This window comes from Ischnura elegans, chromosome 11 (assembly GCF_921293095.1).
Source record: "Ischnura elegans chromosome 11, ioIscEleg1.1, whole genome shotgun sequence".
Lineage (NCBI taxonomy): Eukaryota > Metazoa > Arthropoda > Insecta > Odonata > Coenagrionidae > Ischnura > Ischnura elegans.
Window position 1 is genome coordinate 59,753,878 of NC_060256.1, and position 17,680 is coordinate 59,771,557.

Genomic DNA, 17,680 nt, shown 5'->3' on the forward strand with positions numbered 1-17,680 from the left:
CTTGACAGTTCTGCATGAAAAAATTGAAGTCATATTCTTTTCATGTATAAGTTCCAAGGCAGTATCTTTTCCAAAATGAGAGGAACAAATTGTTACCAAGTGGCTTGAAACTATGAATTTGATTGGAAAGGTAGTGCCAAAAATAGTGGTATCCTAATAATAAAATAAATGTAGTCCAAATTCTAATCTGTTCTTTCTTCTCACAGTATCTCATAAAATTACTAATCAGAAATATGCTAACTAAGGTATGGCTTATTGGACTTAATTTTTGGACTTTTATTTGTTTCCATATAACATTTGGAATTGGAAAATTTGTTTTGATTAAATATTAAAATTTGAGGATTCACATCAGATGCTTCTTTTAATGTAAATTTTTGATTCCAGGATGAGTTAGTATCAAATTTCTGTGTCAACTACTTTGAAGTCTATCCATCTTCTTGGACAGTTTATTTATGCCCCATCTGGCTACTCTACTACAGCAAATCTGGGGAAGCCATTTGGGGTATGAACAAAATGATGTCCAATAAGATGGATGATGACTGAAAGAAACCATTCACTGAGTATATGCAAGGAAAAATATGTATTTAAAAAATATTTTTAACAGCTTTTGAGATACTGTTTTGGATGATTGAAATCGAAATATTGTTTCCCTTGCACAACTACCTCTGTGCATTACTGAACTTCTGAGTGATCTTTCTATTGAAAAACTGCCAAATTTAACAGAGGAATACCTGTATGTTTTGAGTAAAAAATAGGTAAATTTATTTCATAATAGCACTTAACTTTCCATGATCATACTATTTTGGCAGGGCTAAAATGGCAGTCATACATTCATGAAGTTAGTCATTTTTGGTCTAGTATACCACATCCTCTTCTATATTTCTGGAACACTTTATGTCTCTTTCCCCTGCTTAAATTAATTCATCCTTATCATGTGCCTCATTCTTTAACAGCCAAAAAATTAGCTATCATGAAGAAAAAATGAAACTTATAAAATTTACATATTTATTGTAATTTTTTTATAAATTCTATAAGGAATTTATGTAGTTCCTTGTATTGACAGAGCATAAATTGTTTTTTTCCTATGAGTTGAATTATCTCAGCTGTATAGGATATTAAATATCATATACATATTTTACAAATATGTACTTATGTAATTATCTTCCTGTAAAATTTGGCATTAAAATATCATTATTGTGTTTCTCATACATTAAAATATGTAATAATGGATTGGAATGCATGGGAAAATGCATATTAGTTTTACTTACAAATTATTAATATTTTACTTTCTCTTTTCTATTGTTATTTTTGGTATGAAAAAGTGGTTCAGACACACTGGCTGTACAAATACCTTCAACCATGTGTATAGGGTAAATCAGATCTCTCCTTTGTTCTTTTGTCCCCTCCAGACTAAAGAAAACAACACTTAAGGCTTAACCACAAACCTGAAGGGGCAATAACTCTCACTTCAGGAGTTTCTCCTATAAATTTATTTCTTAATTTGACTATTATGAACCTTAGTGAAATGAGATGAAAACTTCCTCTGTTTAATTTGATGGCACTTTCTTTTGTTGAATTTATAATTTTTTACTAATTCATAGGTAAACATCATTGTGGTTGGTTAAGGAATCCCTTATTGCATATATTAGTTATATGTATCCGAATTGTTTATAAGCTATGTATGAGAATTCTTTTAATCTTCAGGGGACTAAATACATTACCATACAGAACCAGAAAAATCATAAATTATGTAGAAAAAGCTGGTGCTATGGGCAATGAATGAATACTTGTTGAAGTTGTTCCCATTTATACGTTTTCCCTATTTCAATCTCTTGTACACAGAAATTTAGAATTGAGTTTTCTCCTGGGGAAATTCCCATAATATTCGGGCTCTTCTAAATGATTTTAATTTAATTTGAAGTTGTATAAATAATATTTGACCATCAATGAATGATGATAAAATTGTTATTGAAGTGAGAAATATATAGTGTACACACATAACTGCCCCTAACATAGTTCATTATTTTTACGCGATCACACACATAATAGCAACTATAAATTGCTATTTAAAAATTATTCATAACATTCAACATAATATATGTTATCACATGAACAAATGGAAATTAGGCAATTTTTTGTTATCTCGGCAGATTGTTTTCATGATGTTTAATGGTAGATGATGAGATAAGGAAGTTTATGAATGACGGCAAAATCTGTATCATTAGAGATGCATCAAGTAATGAATTTCTGTGGCTGTATTAAATAAAGACATCTTAAACATGAAGGAAAACTTTGAAAGAGGCAACAAACTTCATACCTTCATACTTTGTTGCAAGGTTGTGAAAAATGCTTATAAATTGGATAATTTTGTCGGAATGATTTGATATACACTTAGTAAGATGTATAAAGAATGGGTTTGAAAGAATGTAGAAAAAAGAAACTAAGAATCTATTGAAAGACATGCATACACAATATTGAGTTTTTAAAAATTCATACCAAATAGCAAGGGAAACCCATGCAATAGAAAAAAATATGGTTGCAGAAAAAGAAATATGTAACGTGATAGGGAAAAATTTAATCAGAAGGAACACCTATTTCCGTTTTAATAGGAAATCACGTTGTCTGGATATGTAAAAAAGTGGCAGCTGGTGTAATGTATAAATTAAGGGTCAGATAGATCAGAAAGAACAAACATTATTGAGGAAAGGTAATAAAACAGCTAGTGTCTGCCTTGTGTGGAGAAAATACATGTTATGATGTACTTGAAAGGGCACTTAAATACATCAATACATATATATAGGTAAAAGCCAGAAATTAGAGGGTGAAAATGCTACCTGACTGGGACTCGAATCCAGAACCTCCTGGTTCCGGGAGGTTCTGGGTTCGAGTCCCAGTCAGGTAGCATTTTTACCCTCTGATTTCTGGCTTTTTCCATCTACCACAGCACCGTTGTCCTCGTCCTTTTTCTATTACGTGTTCCTATCCCTTTATTTCCTTGATTTCCTTTATTTGAATGTTTACGCTTAAGGTGTCGTGTGAATGAATGAAGTAGTCAATATATATAGGGATATTTACAAATGGAAATTAATATGTTTTATCACTTTTGCTGGACCATTTTGTATGTTCATTATGAGCATTTGAAACTAACTGCCCTTTTGTTATCTAATATATGAAATCAAATTTGAAAAAGAATTCAGGTAGAGGTCTAAGTAATGTTCTTATGCCTTATTACTTATTAGGAATGGAATTGGAATCATTCTTTGGAAAGAGACTAATACTTGATTGTAAGTCATTCAATCCTCATCAAATATATCTATAATGAACAGATAATTTAGTGAATCCTCAATTAAGTCATTCCATTTGATTTGATGCTAAGCTAAATGTAGTACATTTGAGGTTTAATGCTGAAGATGGGCTGACTGTAATCTTTATTATAATCAAAATTAAACTATGTCCTGTTGAAAAACCAATCAAATTGATGTTAGGTGAAAGAGAAAAATAGATATCCATATCAATGCATTGCAAAAATTGAGATTTAGTGGCCAGTAAAATTTGATTCTATTAATTTATTACAAAATTGGGGAACATGCATATGATTTTGTGTTTTAATCTTCCAGAAGCTACTTCAGTGGTTGAGTAAATATTTTGTTTGCTTCTGTTTGATTATTTTCAGCTATGATTAGTTGACACACAATTCATTTTTGGTGTTTAGAAAACATTGACTGCTTCTATGAATAATGTCCGCAATAGTTAGCTAATACTATGCCCTTACAATCACTCTTGTGAGTATTTTTTTAAGTGATTGGATTGCTCAGATAACTGTTGTCTTAGATAAACAATTTTATTGAGAGGACGGTAATTTTTGGACGCTTTAATTTTCAGTTTATTCTGGAGAGATACTGCTTATAAAAATGAAGTTTAGCTACACAGTATTGTAGTATTAGTCTGAAGTGAACTTGAATTCTATTGGGATTGTATTCAGGAAGGAAATACCTAATGCCAAAATCGGTGTTCTTAAATAATGGACTGACATTGTAATGTCGGGTTATAAATGTGTTCATTGAACTCATTCTTGAATTAAGAGAATAAGACTATTGCCGTATTGGTATTAATAAGTAATTCTTGGGTTTCTTGCCGAGTAAGAAAATTTGAAGCTAACGTTTCAATGGAACACGCTTCCATCGTCCGCTGAGCAGTAGTGAATTACAAGCCTTCTTTCCTGCGCTTAAACATCTCTTTAATCTTTGTGGCATTGTTCTCTCAAATTTTAGTGCTATGTTTAAAAATTTTGAAATATGATGACAAGAATTTGAAAGATTCATTACTGCCTCAAATTTTCTTACTCAGCTAGAAAGGTGAGAATAAGTTATTAGTATAATTCGCTGAGAAATGACAGGATCTTATAAGACTATATGGTAAATCATTTAATTATAAATTTAAAATGTGCTGGGACTAGTGATTGCTGAAGGTTATTTTAAATGACACTCGCACTTTTCTGTCTGAAATACTTATGCTGATTCAATTGTTATTTTTTTTCAGCAAAAGGCTGCCACATTAACACGACTGATTTTTGAGGAACGAGAGGCCTGCATTCGGACCAAAGTTCAGTTAAGCATTCTTCAAGCGCGTCAAGCTCAAGGTGCCCATGCTGGAGTGTGATATTTCTTGGTGAGCGTATTTTTATCCTGTTGATTGTCAGTCCAGTCAATCAAGTACTAGTCCGTGCTCATTTATCGAGGAATTTCATCTTCAAAAGTACTTCTATACTGTATCATATGAACTACTTTGCCTTATGGGAACATTATTTTGGGCATGCAGCTTATTTCTTGTGTAATATGAACATAGCATGAAAAGTACCAACTATGTCAAGCTTTCTCAGAAAATTATCTTTGCTTGAAAATGACTCGGTGGATACATAAATAATATTTTTATTGCTCTTGCTGCCTGGGGAAGGTTTCCCTAAATGCCATTGTAGTAAGGTTTGATGAATATTAAATTGGGGCATGACTAAAAATATATAAAACCTTATTGTTGCGGGGATTTGTGTGGCGTTTATTGTAATGATAAACATATCCCATGACCAGTGAGCATTTTAAAATCACTCTGTTGGACTTTCTTACGTGTGATTTAAGGTAAGAATATGACATAAATAATGTTTACTTTTTAGCTTTGTAAAACTAATTTAATATTTTTGAATGAATGGCTGTGTCCTAATGCACTTGTCATTAGCTACTTGTGGAAGAAGGTGATGTATTGTAAGTATGCATTGTTAAAATTCAACAGTTTATGGCGAATCTGTTAGTTGTGCTCATTACTTTTGGCAGCATATTTGTTGTAAATATTTCTCTTGTTGAAATTGTAAAAAAAAACTTAAGTGAACTATGAAAACATCACAATGTTGGACGATGGTTACGAAATTAAAGTTTATCTTTTAAAATATTTCCCAATGAGTCCTCTGCTATCACTGACAAAACAGTTTGTGGATTTTGCCTGGGAAATGAAAATGCTGATGGAATTAGGAACTGGCTTCGACCTTGGGGTCCCAGGAACTGCCAAGAAGACATCACAGCACCTCCGTCGGCATCATTCCTTATTTGAACCACTCTCAATCCAGCCGTGGAAGATACACACCTCCTTTGGCATGAGGAAAGTGAGGCGTATAAGTACACACCATAAAATAAAAATATCAATGTTCAGTTAATGAAAAAGAAGTGATTCAAATTCTGATTTGCACATGCACAATCACTGTTGCTAATGCTATGAAATAATCGGGGGCTGCTGAGTGTTTTTGATGGGATAGAAAATGACCATCGTTGCCAAGGAAGTGTTGACACACTAGGAAGTGAAGAAGTGATTAGTTGTGATACCAAAATGTAGCTAAAGTGCCTTTTAACTCTTGATTTGTCCATGTAAAATGTATGTGTGTCTGTGTTTTTGAGTGTGCACATGAGAACAAGTGTAGGTGGAGCTGTTGATGTTCATAAAAGACGAAAATGAAACATAAATTGTTTGGTATGGTCATTTCCATGGAAGGTTTCTTTTGAATCAATTTTTTATTTGTAAAAAAATTAACACTCAGGTCAATGTATTTGAAATGGTTCAGTCTCAGTATTCATGCTTTGACTTCACTTGGACAATTTCACTTCTGTGTGCTCTTTGGAATGGAAACATACCCTAGAACCATTACCATTCTCATGAGAGATTGGTACTGAATTTTGGAAGAAGCCACAATGCAATACGTAACTAAATGGCATATTTTACTGCTGCATTAGTAACTGGATCATGAAATAACTATAGAAGGAAAGAAAATGGAAAATCATATGAATAGTTGTTGTGAACAGTTCTCAGGTTTTTATCTGGGTTAGAACATCTCCATTGTTGTTGATGTTTCGATGAATAAGTAATTCATCAAAACATCGGCAAGGGTGGGTGTAGAGAATCTAACCCAGATAGAAACCCAAGAACTGTTTACGTCAGCCATTCGCCAGGAAAAAGTTAAATCTTTCATATATGAATAGCTCATCTCATTCGCTATACTTGCATATTTTCACATGCAAATTTGTCATCGAGGAGAATATAATAATGACGTGATAGGCATGTACAGATTTAATAATATACCTCAGAACTTAAAAGAGTGGAGAGCTCAGTAAATAATTTTTCTATTGCTCTTAATACAGTATTATCAATATTGTCTGAATAAATATTGTATGATAACTATTTCGCTTAACAGTAGCTACAATTCCCTCCACTTTTCAAAGTAATCTAAATTTTGAATTTTGAAATCTAAATGATCGTTATAAATTATTGATTGATTTTCACATCTTATTGGCTCCCTGGCTAAATGTAGTCATGGAAAAATCTTATTTTTCGTAAATCAGGGCTCTTTCTGAAGTTCATTCCCCTATGAAAAAATTGTATAAACCCGTTTCAAAATTTTATACAATTTATACAATTGCCATGGCAATGTATAAGATTGTATAAAATTTTGAAACAGGTTTATACAATTTTTTCATAAGGGTTCATATTCAGTTCATACCTTGAAGAAGAAGTTTTTCGTACGAAAACCCACATATTATGGGAAGGTATAACGTATAAAATGAAAAAGGCCTGTCATTTAAAATACCATACTTTTTATAGTCTGAATTATGTATATTTACTTTTATTCTGGTATCCATTCATTTCTGTACATTAAACCCATACCCTTTCCTACTACTCTTGTGTGGATTTTCTGGCAGCATTTACTTTAGAAAATCAATGAACAAAAATTGAGATACGTAACACATTTACATAAGCAATTATTTTGTATCACTGCTCAACTACCTATTTTTGGCAAAATGGTACGTTTCCATTTCATAAACTTAAAGCATAGATTTATGGTTGCCGTAAAGTGTCTTTGAGTGCAAGCTATTAACACCCTTGTCATAAAATCCAAGTATTAAACTGTTCTCACAGAGTAAAATTGTTTATGTGTAATGACTCTTGGAGCATACCATGGAGTAAAGCAAAGTATAGCTATGATTAGTAGAGAAACAGATACATCAGGAGTATATTATGGTAAAGTAAAGGAAACAAGTACGCAATTATAGTGAATTTTATGCATATTTTTTCCTTACTGTTGAGATAGCTTGTATTTTTGTGATGGTCCTATTAATGCTGCATACTGAATGAGTAAGAATAACCTCACTCAATGATAATAAGACTAAATGTATACTTACATTTGTTTATTATATGTAATCATTTCGGAAGTGTTGGCTTGGAATGGAAAGTCATTGAACCACCTGCAAAGAATTACATTTGTTTGTAAAATTGTGGAATAGATGTACATAAGTTGAAGAAATGATTGACTGACTTTCATTATTTAACTCCTAAACCAAACAGTAGTCTCCTAACTCCATTACCCATTTATAATCATATAATAATTTTATCAATAACATTTTCCAAGGTATTGGTTTTTCTGTGGTGATATGATCCACTCATCACCAAGTGTTCTGTGAAAATATCGACAAAGATTGGAAGCATGAAAGGAACAGAGAAATGGCACTTTTCCACAGGTTTATTGAGAGTATGACGCGTTTCAACCATTAGGTCATTATCAAGTACAGTACGACCTAACGTTCGAAACATGTCGTACTCTCAATAAACCTGTGGAAAAGTGCCATCTGTCTGTTCCTTTAATACTTACAGGATGCCATTCCACTATATTTTGCCTGCTTCTGTTACTTTTACATTGGTTTTGGATTGGAAATTAAAAATTGGCTAATTTTATTTTGAACATGAATTTATATCCTACAACACATCTGAGGTTTTCATATGAACCTCACAAATGTATAAGCTTCCATAGTATGACATTAATTATAACTTAAGTGGTAAGAATATATTTCAGAGTTCACCCTAATTACATCATTTGATAATACTGATGCAGCCATTTTGTGATATGATGCAAAGACACACAAATTAAATACTAAAAATTTTGCTGTCCATGTTTGTTAATATTAATGGCTTTTGGGGTAACCTTTGTCAAGACTTTAAAATGGCTAACGCTTCCTTTCCTAGAAGAGGAAATTTAGGCCATTTCAAACTATTGTCATGGGTTACCCCAAAAGCCATTAAAAATGATGCTTTCCACTTTTTAATTCTAAGTCTTAACTGCATATAATTACATTAAGTTCACAAGGCTATAGAAAGAAAAAAAATTGGGGAGAGGTTAATTCGAAGAGGGGTTACATTTTGGGGGATTCAAATGGAGGGGTACACATAAGACCATGTCTTTCAAATATTTCAGGGGGTTTGAAACCCAAGACCTTCCACTCGCTACAGCCTTCTTAAGTTCATTTATTTATGGCCACTGAGTGCATTACAGTGCAACCTCGATAAAACGAGGCCACATGGTGCTCCAATAAACACTCACTATAGCGAATTGTCACTTTACCGGGGGTGGAGCAAATAACAGCCAATATACCTGTTGTGAACAGTTATACAGGAACAGGAGTGGTGCGACGACAGATAAATTTATATTCGATAAACGTTAGTAAAAATCCAGACGAGAGGCGATGTTTTTTTTTGCATCACTAAAATTCCTTACTCAAACAACAACTAACTATTCAAACAATTTATAAGCGCCGCACTGAATAAAAATCATGCACAGCATTGGTTTTTGGTCATGGTGTCTGCCATCAAATGCTTTCTAATCACGCAACTCAAGGACGTGCGGGTATGCTGCTGTCTGCTTTCTGCCGCCCGAGGAACAAAAGAAAATCAAGCATTCGCAAATGTTAATGCCACAGTATTTTCACCAAAATGAACTACTTATTTATATCGAACGACAGTTTACTACATGAATTTGAGACTGAGACATGTTAACTTCATTTCTAACAGATCGCAAGAAATTACAGAGATAAGGGACTCTTGTTGAAGGTTTTCTGGCGATCTCTCCGGCAAAACATATGGCAAGTGCCAACACCAAAAGGGCCTCGTAAAAATGAACTTTTTAAACATGCTTATTATAGGGTCATTTGACGGTGCATCGGCTATCTCTCGTAATGGCAGGGGTCTCGCAATAGCCCGTACTTGCTTTAACGAGGTTCCACTGTAGTTCTAAAAATGCTAATAATTTACCAAATAATAGAAAACATGTAAATATTTTAAAGCACCTGTGAAATGCCAAAATTGCAGCGCATCCATTGGACCAAAAGGGGTATTCATCAGTTTTTGAAGGCTTTTTGCTGCCTGGAAGACCTCTCTGCATCCCTTTAACTTTCTTCTCCTTAGCCACAGTTGAAGTGGAAAATTCCTTCCTAGGTTGACTCCATGAGATGTTAATATCCGTGTTCAGTTGTGCAGTGGATGATATTGAAGAATTTTGCTTTTTAATTTCCATGGATGCATTATTGAGGATTAACTTTTCACTGCAATTCCTAAAGGCACGCAGAAGAAATGTATAAGGTGATAAACACAAGTATGCTTCTAATTATTCATCCCATTTAAATTTTCATTCATTAAATTCTGATTTGAAGTTAAATTGAACTGGTGGATACGAACACATTAGTCAATTTAGTTTTCATGGATATTTCTCTTACCTGTTCACGGGGGCAATCTCGTTATGATTGGGCAGGATGAATATCTTTTGAATGTGGTGAAAGCCTCTTCCCATGATGCCATTCTGGGTGTGACCCAAGTCAAAAGTATGCCCTAACTCATGGCAAACAGAACCAACTGCTGTGGCAAAGCACCCTCCGTAAGTCCCCCTAAAGAAATTTGACAAAACATCCAATGATACTCATATTTCATTTAGTTAGTATGAGACAAGTCTGGAGGCAGCATTAAATATATATCATATTGTATGCTAAGGTGTAAATTCAGGTTGTTCTTGGGGTGGTGGCTCATTACTTACTGCGGCGACTTGATTGAATGCATTACCTTGCAGCGAGAATGCGTATGAGGTCTGATATGCATAAGCAATTGGCTTTTTTATCTTCATCAATTATTTTTTAATATTCTCTATGAAGCTGGCAAAATTAAAACTTGCTTCAGAGAGCCACCTTAAAAATTGTAATATTTTAATTTTTCCAGAATTTAAGGGGCAGCCATCCCCTTCTACCTGACCCTTAATACATCACTGCGTCAGCTCATAATCATAGCAGACATCATAAAATCTCTACACATGACTCCCACATTACTATCTACTGGTTAATGTCTGGTCTATAAATGATTTGAAATGTAAGGCATTTCAAGCAAGGGAGCTAAAATACCATTCTACCATGGATATAAGCCGTAAGAAAGATAGTCAAGTACAATCCTTATACAAGCCAATCATAGCACGGCTGGTGTCAGTGCAGTATCTTGCAATGCAAGAAGTAGGTGTGGGGCAATGCAATTGACCATAGCCACATGTCCAAGAAGTGACAACTATGGGCAAGGCTTGGTGTATGTTAATAATAAATAAATACAGGAGTGAAATTTGAAACTAAATATTATTGGATGCTTAAATTTGATGTTAGCTGTCTCCTTAATAATAAAGAAATAATTCACGCCTACAAATAGGTGATACTGTCAATGCTAGTGGCTAACATCTCTGGATCTAGTTGAAAACATTGGAAATTATTGACAGGAACTAAAAGAGTATTACTGGATGTCATTTGGAGGTAAGACAAAACAATTCAAAAACGAGCTAGGGAAAATTCTTGGATAATCTGAAAGAACACGAGATGTGATGATGAGGCATGATAACAGAACTCAACTAATTCCACCTCCTCCATTCATAATTTTTGCCACTAGGCTTATGCCTCCCATTGAGGACATTTCTTACTGCTCTTATCTAACTGCACCCATATCATGGCTTTCTTCCACTGTCTATGTGGCTCAAGGCCGTATCCTATTATGCTTCTGCTACACATATATGGTGCCATGCAGTTCTACCAGCGTTCAGCCATGAGATGTGTGACTCCAAAGCACCACTGAGTTGCTTTGTATGGCCGGATCCAAAGAGTTATGAATATATGAGTTAACTAGGATGCGTAAGAAGTTTGCAAATTATTAACATTACAATTATCACAAGTAAAAAAGGAAATTCAGTAGAGGTATTCGTTATTAGGATAAATTTTATACAATTACATATCCACCCATCACTTCCCTATAGGGGTGCCGACTTACAAAAAATATTGGGGGGGCCCAAACCGGGGACCTTGCCCCGGTAAATTTTATAAGTAGTGAATTTTAAGTTTTTTAAGCATTTTAGAAGAGTCATATGATCAACATTAGAACACTGATCACTATAATCTCGACGTCTGGACACTCCGGGGAAAATCGACAAGCCTGACACATTTTTTCCTCCCATCTGTAACAAATTTTTGGGGGGGCTTGGGCCCCCTCAGGCCCCATGGAGTCAGCGCCACTGCTTCCCTACTTATCCACCTATCACTCCTCTCACACATTCCCTTAAAAGGATCTCAAGTTTTCGTAGAGAATTGATGGTGGGAAGAGTGCTCAAGTTTTCTGTATTTTGAAGGCGTAGTCTGCCATTGTGTACAGGGTGATGAACTTGGAAGGAGATGGCAGAGTAAAACTTCAAAACGTCCCTAACAATCAACCAATGGACCTGATAGGGAACCCACTTTTCCTACTCCCTTAAAATTCCTTGGTTACCCTTGTCTCTTATCCCTTACCAACACTTACTCTCCTAGTTTTCTAGGAACTTGTCTTAAAAGAATGAGCATTAAAGATAATGGGAAAGCATGGCACAAATTAAAAATTGAAGATCATCATGGCTTAGCCAAATTATGTGTTCATGGCATATTTTATCCTTGGTGTATGATCATGAATTTTTGTAAAAAATGTTTGGGCTTTCCTCTTCATTAGGATGGATATTTGACTCTCTCATCATATTTCCAAAATAACACCGGAAATAATATTTGAGACCGTTAAATACAGTACATATTAAAGAATATCATCACCTGTCATATGAAAAACTGAAATTCAACCATTTTATAGCTATGGCAATCACATACAAAGCCATTTATGGGGTTCATAGACATTTGATTTGGTGGAAATTACAGAGGAGAATTTACTCTATACTGCTCGTAGGTGCTTAACGTCCATGAGAAATACATAACCAGGCTTACCTGCGACAGCTATCATCAAAGTGCTTTTGGGTATCCACTGGGGTAGAATCTAGAAAATGTGGAAGAACTTCGGCAATAGTGCTGGGCCAGGTGTGAATTGATGCAGTTCCAAGCAGAGCAAGTCCTCCGGCCCCCAAGGCAATGTGGCCCTTGATGCGGCCTGCTCTTTTCTTACCACCAGCAGCATCATCAATTGGTGTTTCATAACTTTAAAATAAATAGCAAAGCATGATATCATAGTATCATCTGATATGTAGACATGTCAAGAGTTTAGGTATTGGAATTAGTCATTCAGGGCTACATGTGCCAAAATCTTTTCATTGGATGTTCACTGTAGTGTATTTCAAATATCTTGTAACCATAGTCAGACCTAGGGGCATATATGTATAATGCCTCGTTCACATTACGATTGTCCGAGCAATCGTCCTTACGATAGTTGGCCGAACTAGCCATGTGAATTCATGTCCTGACAATAGTTGATGTAGTTCCGAACATTGCCACTTTACGATGGTTAGGCGCTGGGAGACCGGAAACAGAAGCGACAAGAGAAAGATGAAAAGCTCGTGAAGCTTTATTTTTTTCATGGATTTGTCCTCTGAAGGAAGAATATGGGCGGAAGAAAAATTATTCAGTAAATACACGTTGAACACAGTAATATCTTGTCCCTGCATACCTCAACAGCTTTGCTGTCAATTTCCCGTTCACTTTAGATGTCAGCACTAGAGGGCAGCACAGGTTTTAACAATAGTCGTATGAATGCACGATAGTTCCGACAATCGCTCGGACAATCGTAATGTGAATGAGGCATAAGGGGGAGTGCTAAGGGGACCCAAGTCCACCCCTAAATGAGGATAATAAGGCATGGACATGGAATGCAGTGATACTCTATCTTATATATTATTCCATGAATGTAAATCTTGACCACTAAGATAAATAAGTATGTTTTTAATTTCTCTTGAGGGTTGGTCAATGAAAGAGTACACATTAGACCCTTTTTTTGCTACGGAGTCAATTTGCAATGGATTCAGCTTAAAATCTGAGCTGACTGCATACACTTTTTTTAAATTTAAAACTTTGCTAATTTTGTTTCCACTCGCACAACATATCACTAATTATTTAATTCTACACCAAATTTTTTTAAGGAAAAGCATTTCTGAAATGGCGACATATACCTGTGCTAATGCTCTTTTAATTGATTCCTGGTTCATAAATACCGTATATGTCTGAATATAGTCCCCCCTTTTTTTCCGAAATTGCCCGAGATAAAAGTAAAGGGGGGGACTATATTCAAACCCCTTTTTTTTTTACTTTTCCCGAAACTGAAGCCTCAAAATTAGGGGGGGGGGGACTATATTCGGAGAAATACGGTAATGCAGATTCAACATACAGCGGAATTCGCCTTGTGATCGGTCGTCCATGCTGTGGTGTAACTATGGGGGGGGGGATGAGGGGATAGATCCCCCCCCAAAGCCTCATTGAGTATTATAGTATTTTTTTCCCTCCAGTGATTATTTTCTGCGGAATGACGAGTGAAATGCAAATTTTAAGTGCGAAAATGATGTAAAATGTATTTCCAGGCATGCCATTTTTCAAAAATTTTTCTGTGGCCTGCGGGGATGTTCTGGGCGTGCTACGGCCAGACCCCTCCATTACCCAACCCCCAAAGCATATATCTAGTTATGCCACTGCATCCATGGATTAATATAAGACATGTCCATGGACATAATAATATATATAAATGCAAGGGTCTACTGAATTAGCTCCACACCAATTATATTGTCATCCTCTGGGCTTGAAACTTAATTATAATACACAGCGACAAAAATCAATCATTTAGTATTTGGCATGCATTTCCTATAGAAGTAATTCTCTTTGTTTGACCAAACTTTGATTGAAATTAAAACAATAACAGTACATTATTATTCAAACATATATAAGCATAAAATATTGAGTGGTGTGCTTATTTAAAAGGCATTAAGCTCCCTTTGGAATGAATTTGTACTGCTATTATTATGACTGTGTATTCTCTTTATATATTTGAGCTTTTAAAATTTGCCAAAGACAACCTTACAATTATGACTAGTAGGTCTGATGTACACACACACAACACCAGGCATAAAGAAGACCTTGAAACACCTTTCTATAGATTGTCAAAGTCCAAAAACAGTTTTAAAAACATGGCTATTAAGGCATTCAACATACTGCCAAGAGAGGTGAAACTAAAAGACACTAATAATTTTAAAAAAACGATCCAGAAATGGTTGCGTAGGAAACCCCTATATTCTTTTGAAGAATACATGTCTGGGGACTTCACAGGTCTTTGTGACTAATGGGCCAATTATTATTTTAATATGTGATCTTTATTTTCTTTCTCATGTAGTAATCCTTTTCATTGTTTGTAAGTGTATATTATATATATATATATATTTTATTTTTGACGATGTCTATTGTGATTTATATCATTTAACGACTAATAAATTGATTGATTGATTGATTGATATTATTGATCCATCATCTTAATTCATTGCTCAGCACTTCTAGCCTGGGTATGTGCAAGGAATCGAAGCAAGCCCGAATGGTGGAAATAACCAAATTGAATTTGTATCCTTAATGCTAATAATTAGCTTATCATTTTTTGTTTTAATAAAAAAATAATGAAGAAACAGTTCATCAATTAAATATGTCCTTACCGAGTGCATGAAAGGAAGGCTAAATATTTGGTCTGATGGCTGGCTAGGTTTGAGCTCATTAACTCTCGTGCCAAATGCTGCCATAAGGCTTCATGGTTCATACTAAGAGCACTGGAAGAAGTTAATTGACTTTTGAACACAGCAACTGTTGGATCCAAACAGAATATTGAAGAGCGGCCAAACCCCTTATCCTGAAGGCATTCCGATGTCACGCACTGAGCAAGATGAGCCATCAGCTGAACCCGCTTCAAGTTCTCCTGCTGAATTAAGATGACATGGATAGTGAGCAAGAGAAAATTTTTGCACAGGACTAAAATAATAAAAAAAGGTTATTCTGACTCAAGTGGGTAAATTTTGTACAAGGTAAAATTTGAAACAATGTAACCGTAAAATAATTGAAAATTGATAATAGGAGTTATATAGCCCACAAATAGCAATTAATGCTTGTGGTGCCTGTGAAGTTTACATAAGTAATTGACCAGCAAAATATGACACATCATCACCAAAATTTCCATGTCAATCCAAATTTTACAATCTAACCAAAAACAGAGCGAGTTCCTTGGTTGGAAAGTAAGTGAGCTATCCTGGCCTGTCAGATGCATCCGCTCGGTGTGTAATTGCATATCGAGCTATCCCAGTTCTGGCAGGTCTAGGCTTATGGTAGGCTCAAGCTAATCAGCTATATTAACTGTAACCTTTGAATTTGAATGGAGGCACGCTAACCAAAGCTTTAAAACCTTGTGGAGTAGAAGACTGCAGTTACCTGAAGCTAGCTCATATAAGACATGGATTTGGATACATGGTTAATATGTAAGCATTTACCTCCACATTTATTGACTTTAATACTGCTGTATTGATGCAATGCAATTTTATAAGAACCATCATCATATGGTGAGAATTCTACTAGTTATCAGCAATAATTCAAAATTTGTCATAATCATCAATTATGCCATTAACCACACACTTTCACTGAAGAGAAACTCGAGTAGATAAAATTTGTTCATAAAATTTTTCATTAATTCAGTGTGAGTCAACCAAAAATTCACAGTTAATTCAATGAGAGAAGTTAAAAATACTATACCAAATTTTTTTCTTCACTCTCTTCCTCAGAATCCTGGCAAGTGATCCACACAGGTAAGACCTTAAAACTAGTGTTCCTTTCCTCGTAGTAAATTTGAATTGCCAGTTGTGCATCATAGTGACATGTTGCACACTTCCAAAATATTTTTATTTGGTTTGGTCCGCGCTTCAAAGAGAAGAGAGACCTAAAATCACCCCACTCAGTCACTTCCCATTCTGAAGGCACCACAGATTCCTGGCAATCGTCACCTGTCTGGTGTAGTAATATTTTTCCTCCAGTACAGCGAGGATCTGCAGCAATGATCTGCCCTTTTAGAAGGCATATTGGATGCATAAACCTGTCTCCGTTGTTGACGTTGGAGAGCTGAATACAATGATGGTTCGAATTATCACCAACATTGGTGGTCATTATGGATAAGGAATTTCACAATGGCTATGAACCACACACTAAGAGGTATGGGAACTTGCATTTAATAAACCTCCGCTCAGTTACCATTGAGATGGCATTAAAATCACAAATTTCTGAGGTGTGAAATAAGTGAGTTGAAAAGATAACATTCCTCAGGTTTTGCCGGCGTTCCACATTTTAATCTATCGGGTTTTGAAATGGAAATAGTAAAGGAAGACTGCCCAATAAAATTGGACAAAAAATCACAAATACTGCAGTAATAACGTCACTTGCAGATGACCTACAAAAATAGACACAAAAGCTTCTGCTACACCAAAATGACTATCGCCAAGCGGCTTCCCAAAAGAAGCCGAGGTCGATATTTTCAGTTTCCGTCAGTAGAGTGCCCTAGTACCGTGTTGTGTATGTGACGTGAAAACGTAAACAGTGGCATTTGAATTGATATGTCTTTGAAGAATTTCAGATGGCTACTGAGGAGGTGACAGGAGGGAAAACATTTACCCTACTGGTTGATAGTTAAGGTCAGTATAATGCATGTTTCATTGATAATTTTCGTATCGGTTTATTCAGTATAAGTTTAGAGTTTGCGCACAAACCACCACCCTTTTCAAATGTTGTAAACTATTGTGAGACTCAGAAACCTTTAGTTTTAATCGAATTTGGACGTCTATTCATCTCACATATCGTATTGCACACTGGTGGCTCGTCATTTGACTTCACGAGCATAAAATGTGGAGTCTATTTATGAGGTGAATCATTTTGATACACCAATCACTTCACAAGGTGTTTTGGGATTTCAACTAACAAGCTGTGAATTGTGATTTCAAGGGATTGAAACGTGATAAAGCTTGCATACAGTTGTTTGTATGCGTTTTATAAAAATA

At 35.1% G+C, this 17,680-nt stretch overlaps 2 protein-coding genes across 4 annotated transcripts in view; one reads left to right on the plus strand and one right to left on the minus strand.

Moving 5' to 3' along the window:
• Nucleotides 1–5,040, plus strand: part of LOC124168209 (ralA-binding protein 1) — a 35,056-nt gene extending 30,016 nt beyond the window's left edge. For both annotated transcript variants that reach the window (XM_046546340.1, XM_046546341.1), the window contains one exon: nucleotides 4,540–5,040. In XM_046546340.1, coding sequence (XP_046402296.1) covers nucleotides 4,540–4,659 — 120 coding nt within the window. In that variant the 3' untranslated portion in view covers nucleotides 4,660–5,040. The remainder of the gene's footprint in view (nucleotides 1–4,539) is intronic.
• On the minus strand, nucleotides 4,583–17,098 carry LOC124168210 (putative zinc metalloproteinase C607.06c). 2 transcript variants are annotated; one of them, XM_046546344.1, is made up of 7 exons: nucleotides 16,389–17,098; nucleotides 15,308–15,564; nucleotides 12,618–12,824; nucleotides 10,077–10,244; nucleotides 9,651–9,914; nucleotides 7,716–7,778; nucleotides 4,583–5,634 (listed from the first exon to the last, which is right to left on the minus strand). In XM_046546344.1, the coding sequence occupies exons 1-7, from the start codon at nucleotides 16,794–16,796 to the stop codon at nucleotides 5,418–5,420; spliced, it is 1,584 nt and encodes a 527-aa protein (XP_046402300.1). In that variant the 5' UTR covers nucleotides 16,797–17,098; the 3' UTR covers nucleotides 4,583–5,417. The 2 variants fall into 2 exon arrangements, with proteins under 2 accessions (XP_046402300.1, XP_046402299.1); XM_046546343.1 differs by having other exon boundaries at nucleotides 15,308–15,567.
• Between the last annotated feature and the right edge of the window lie 582 nt (nucleotides 17,099–17,680).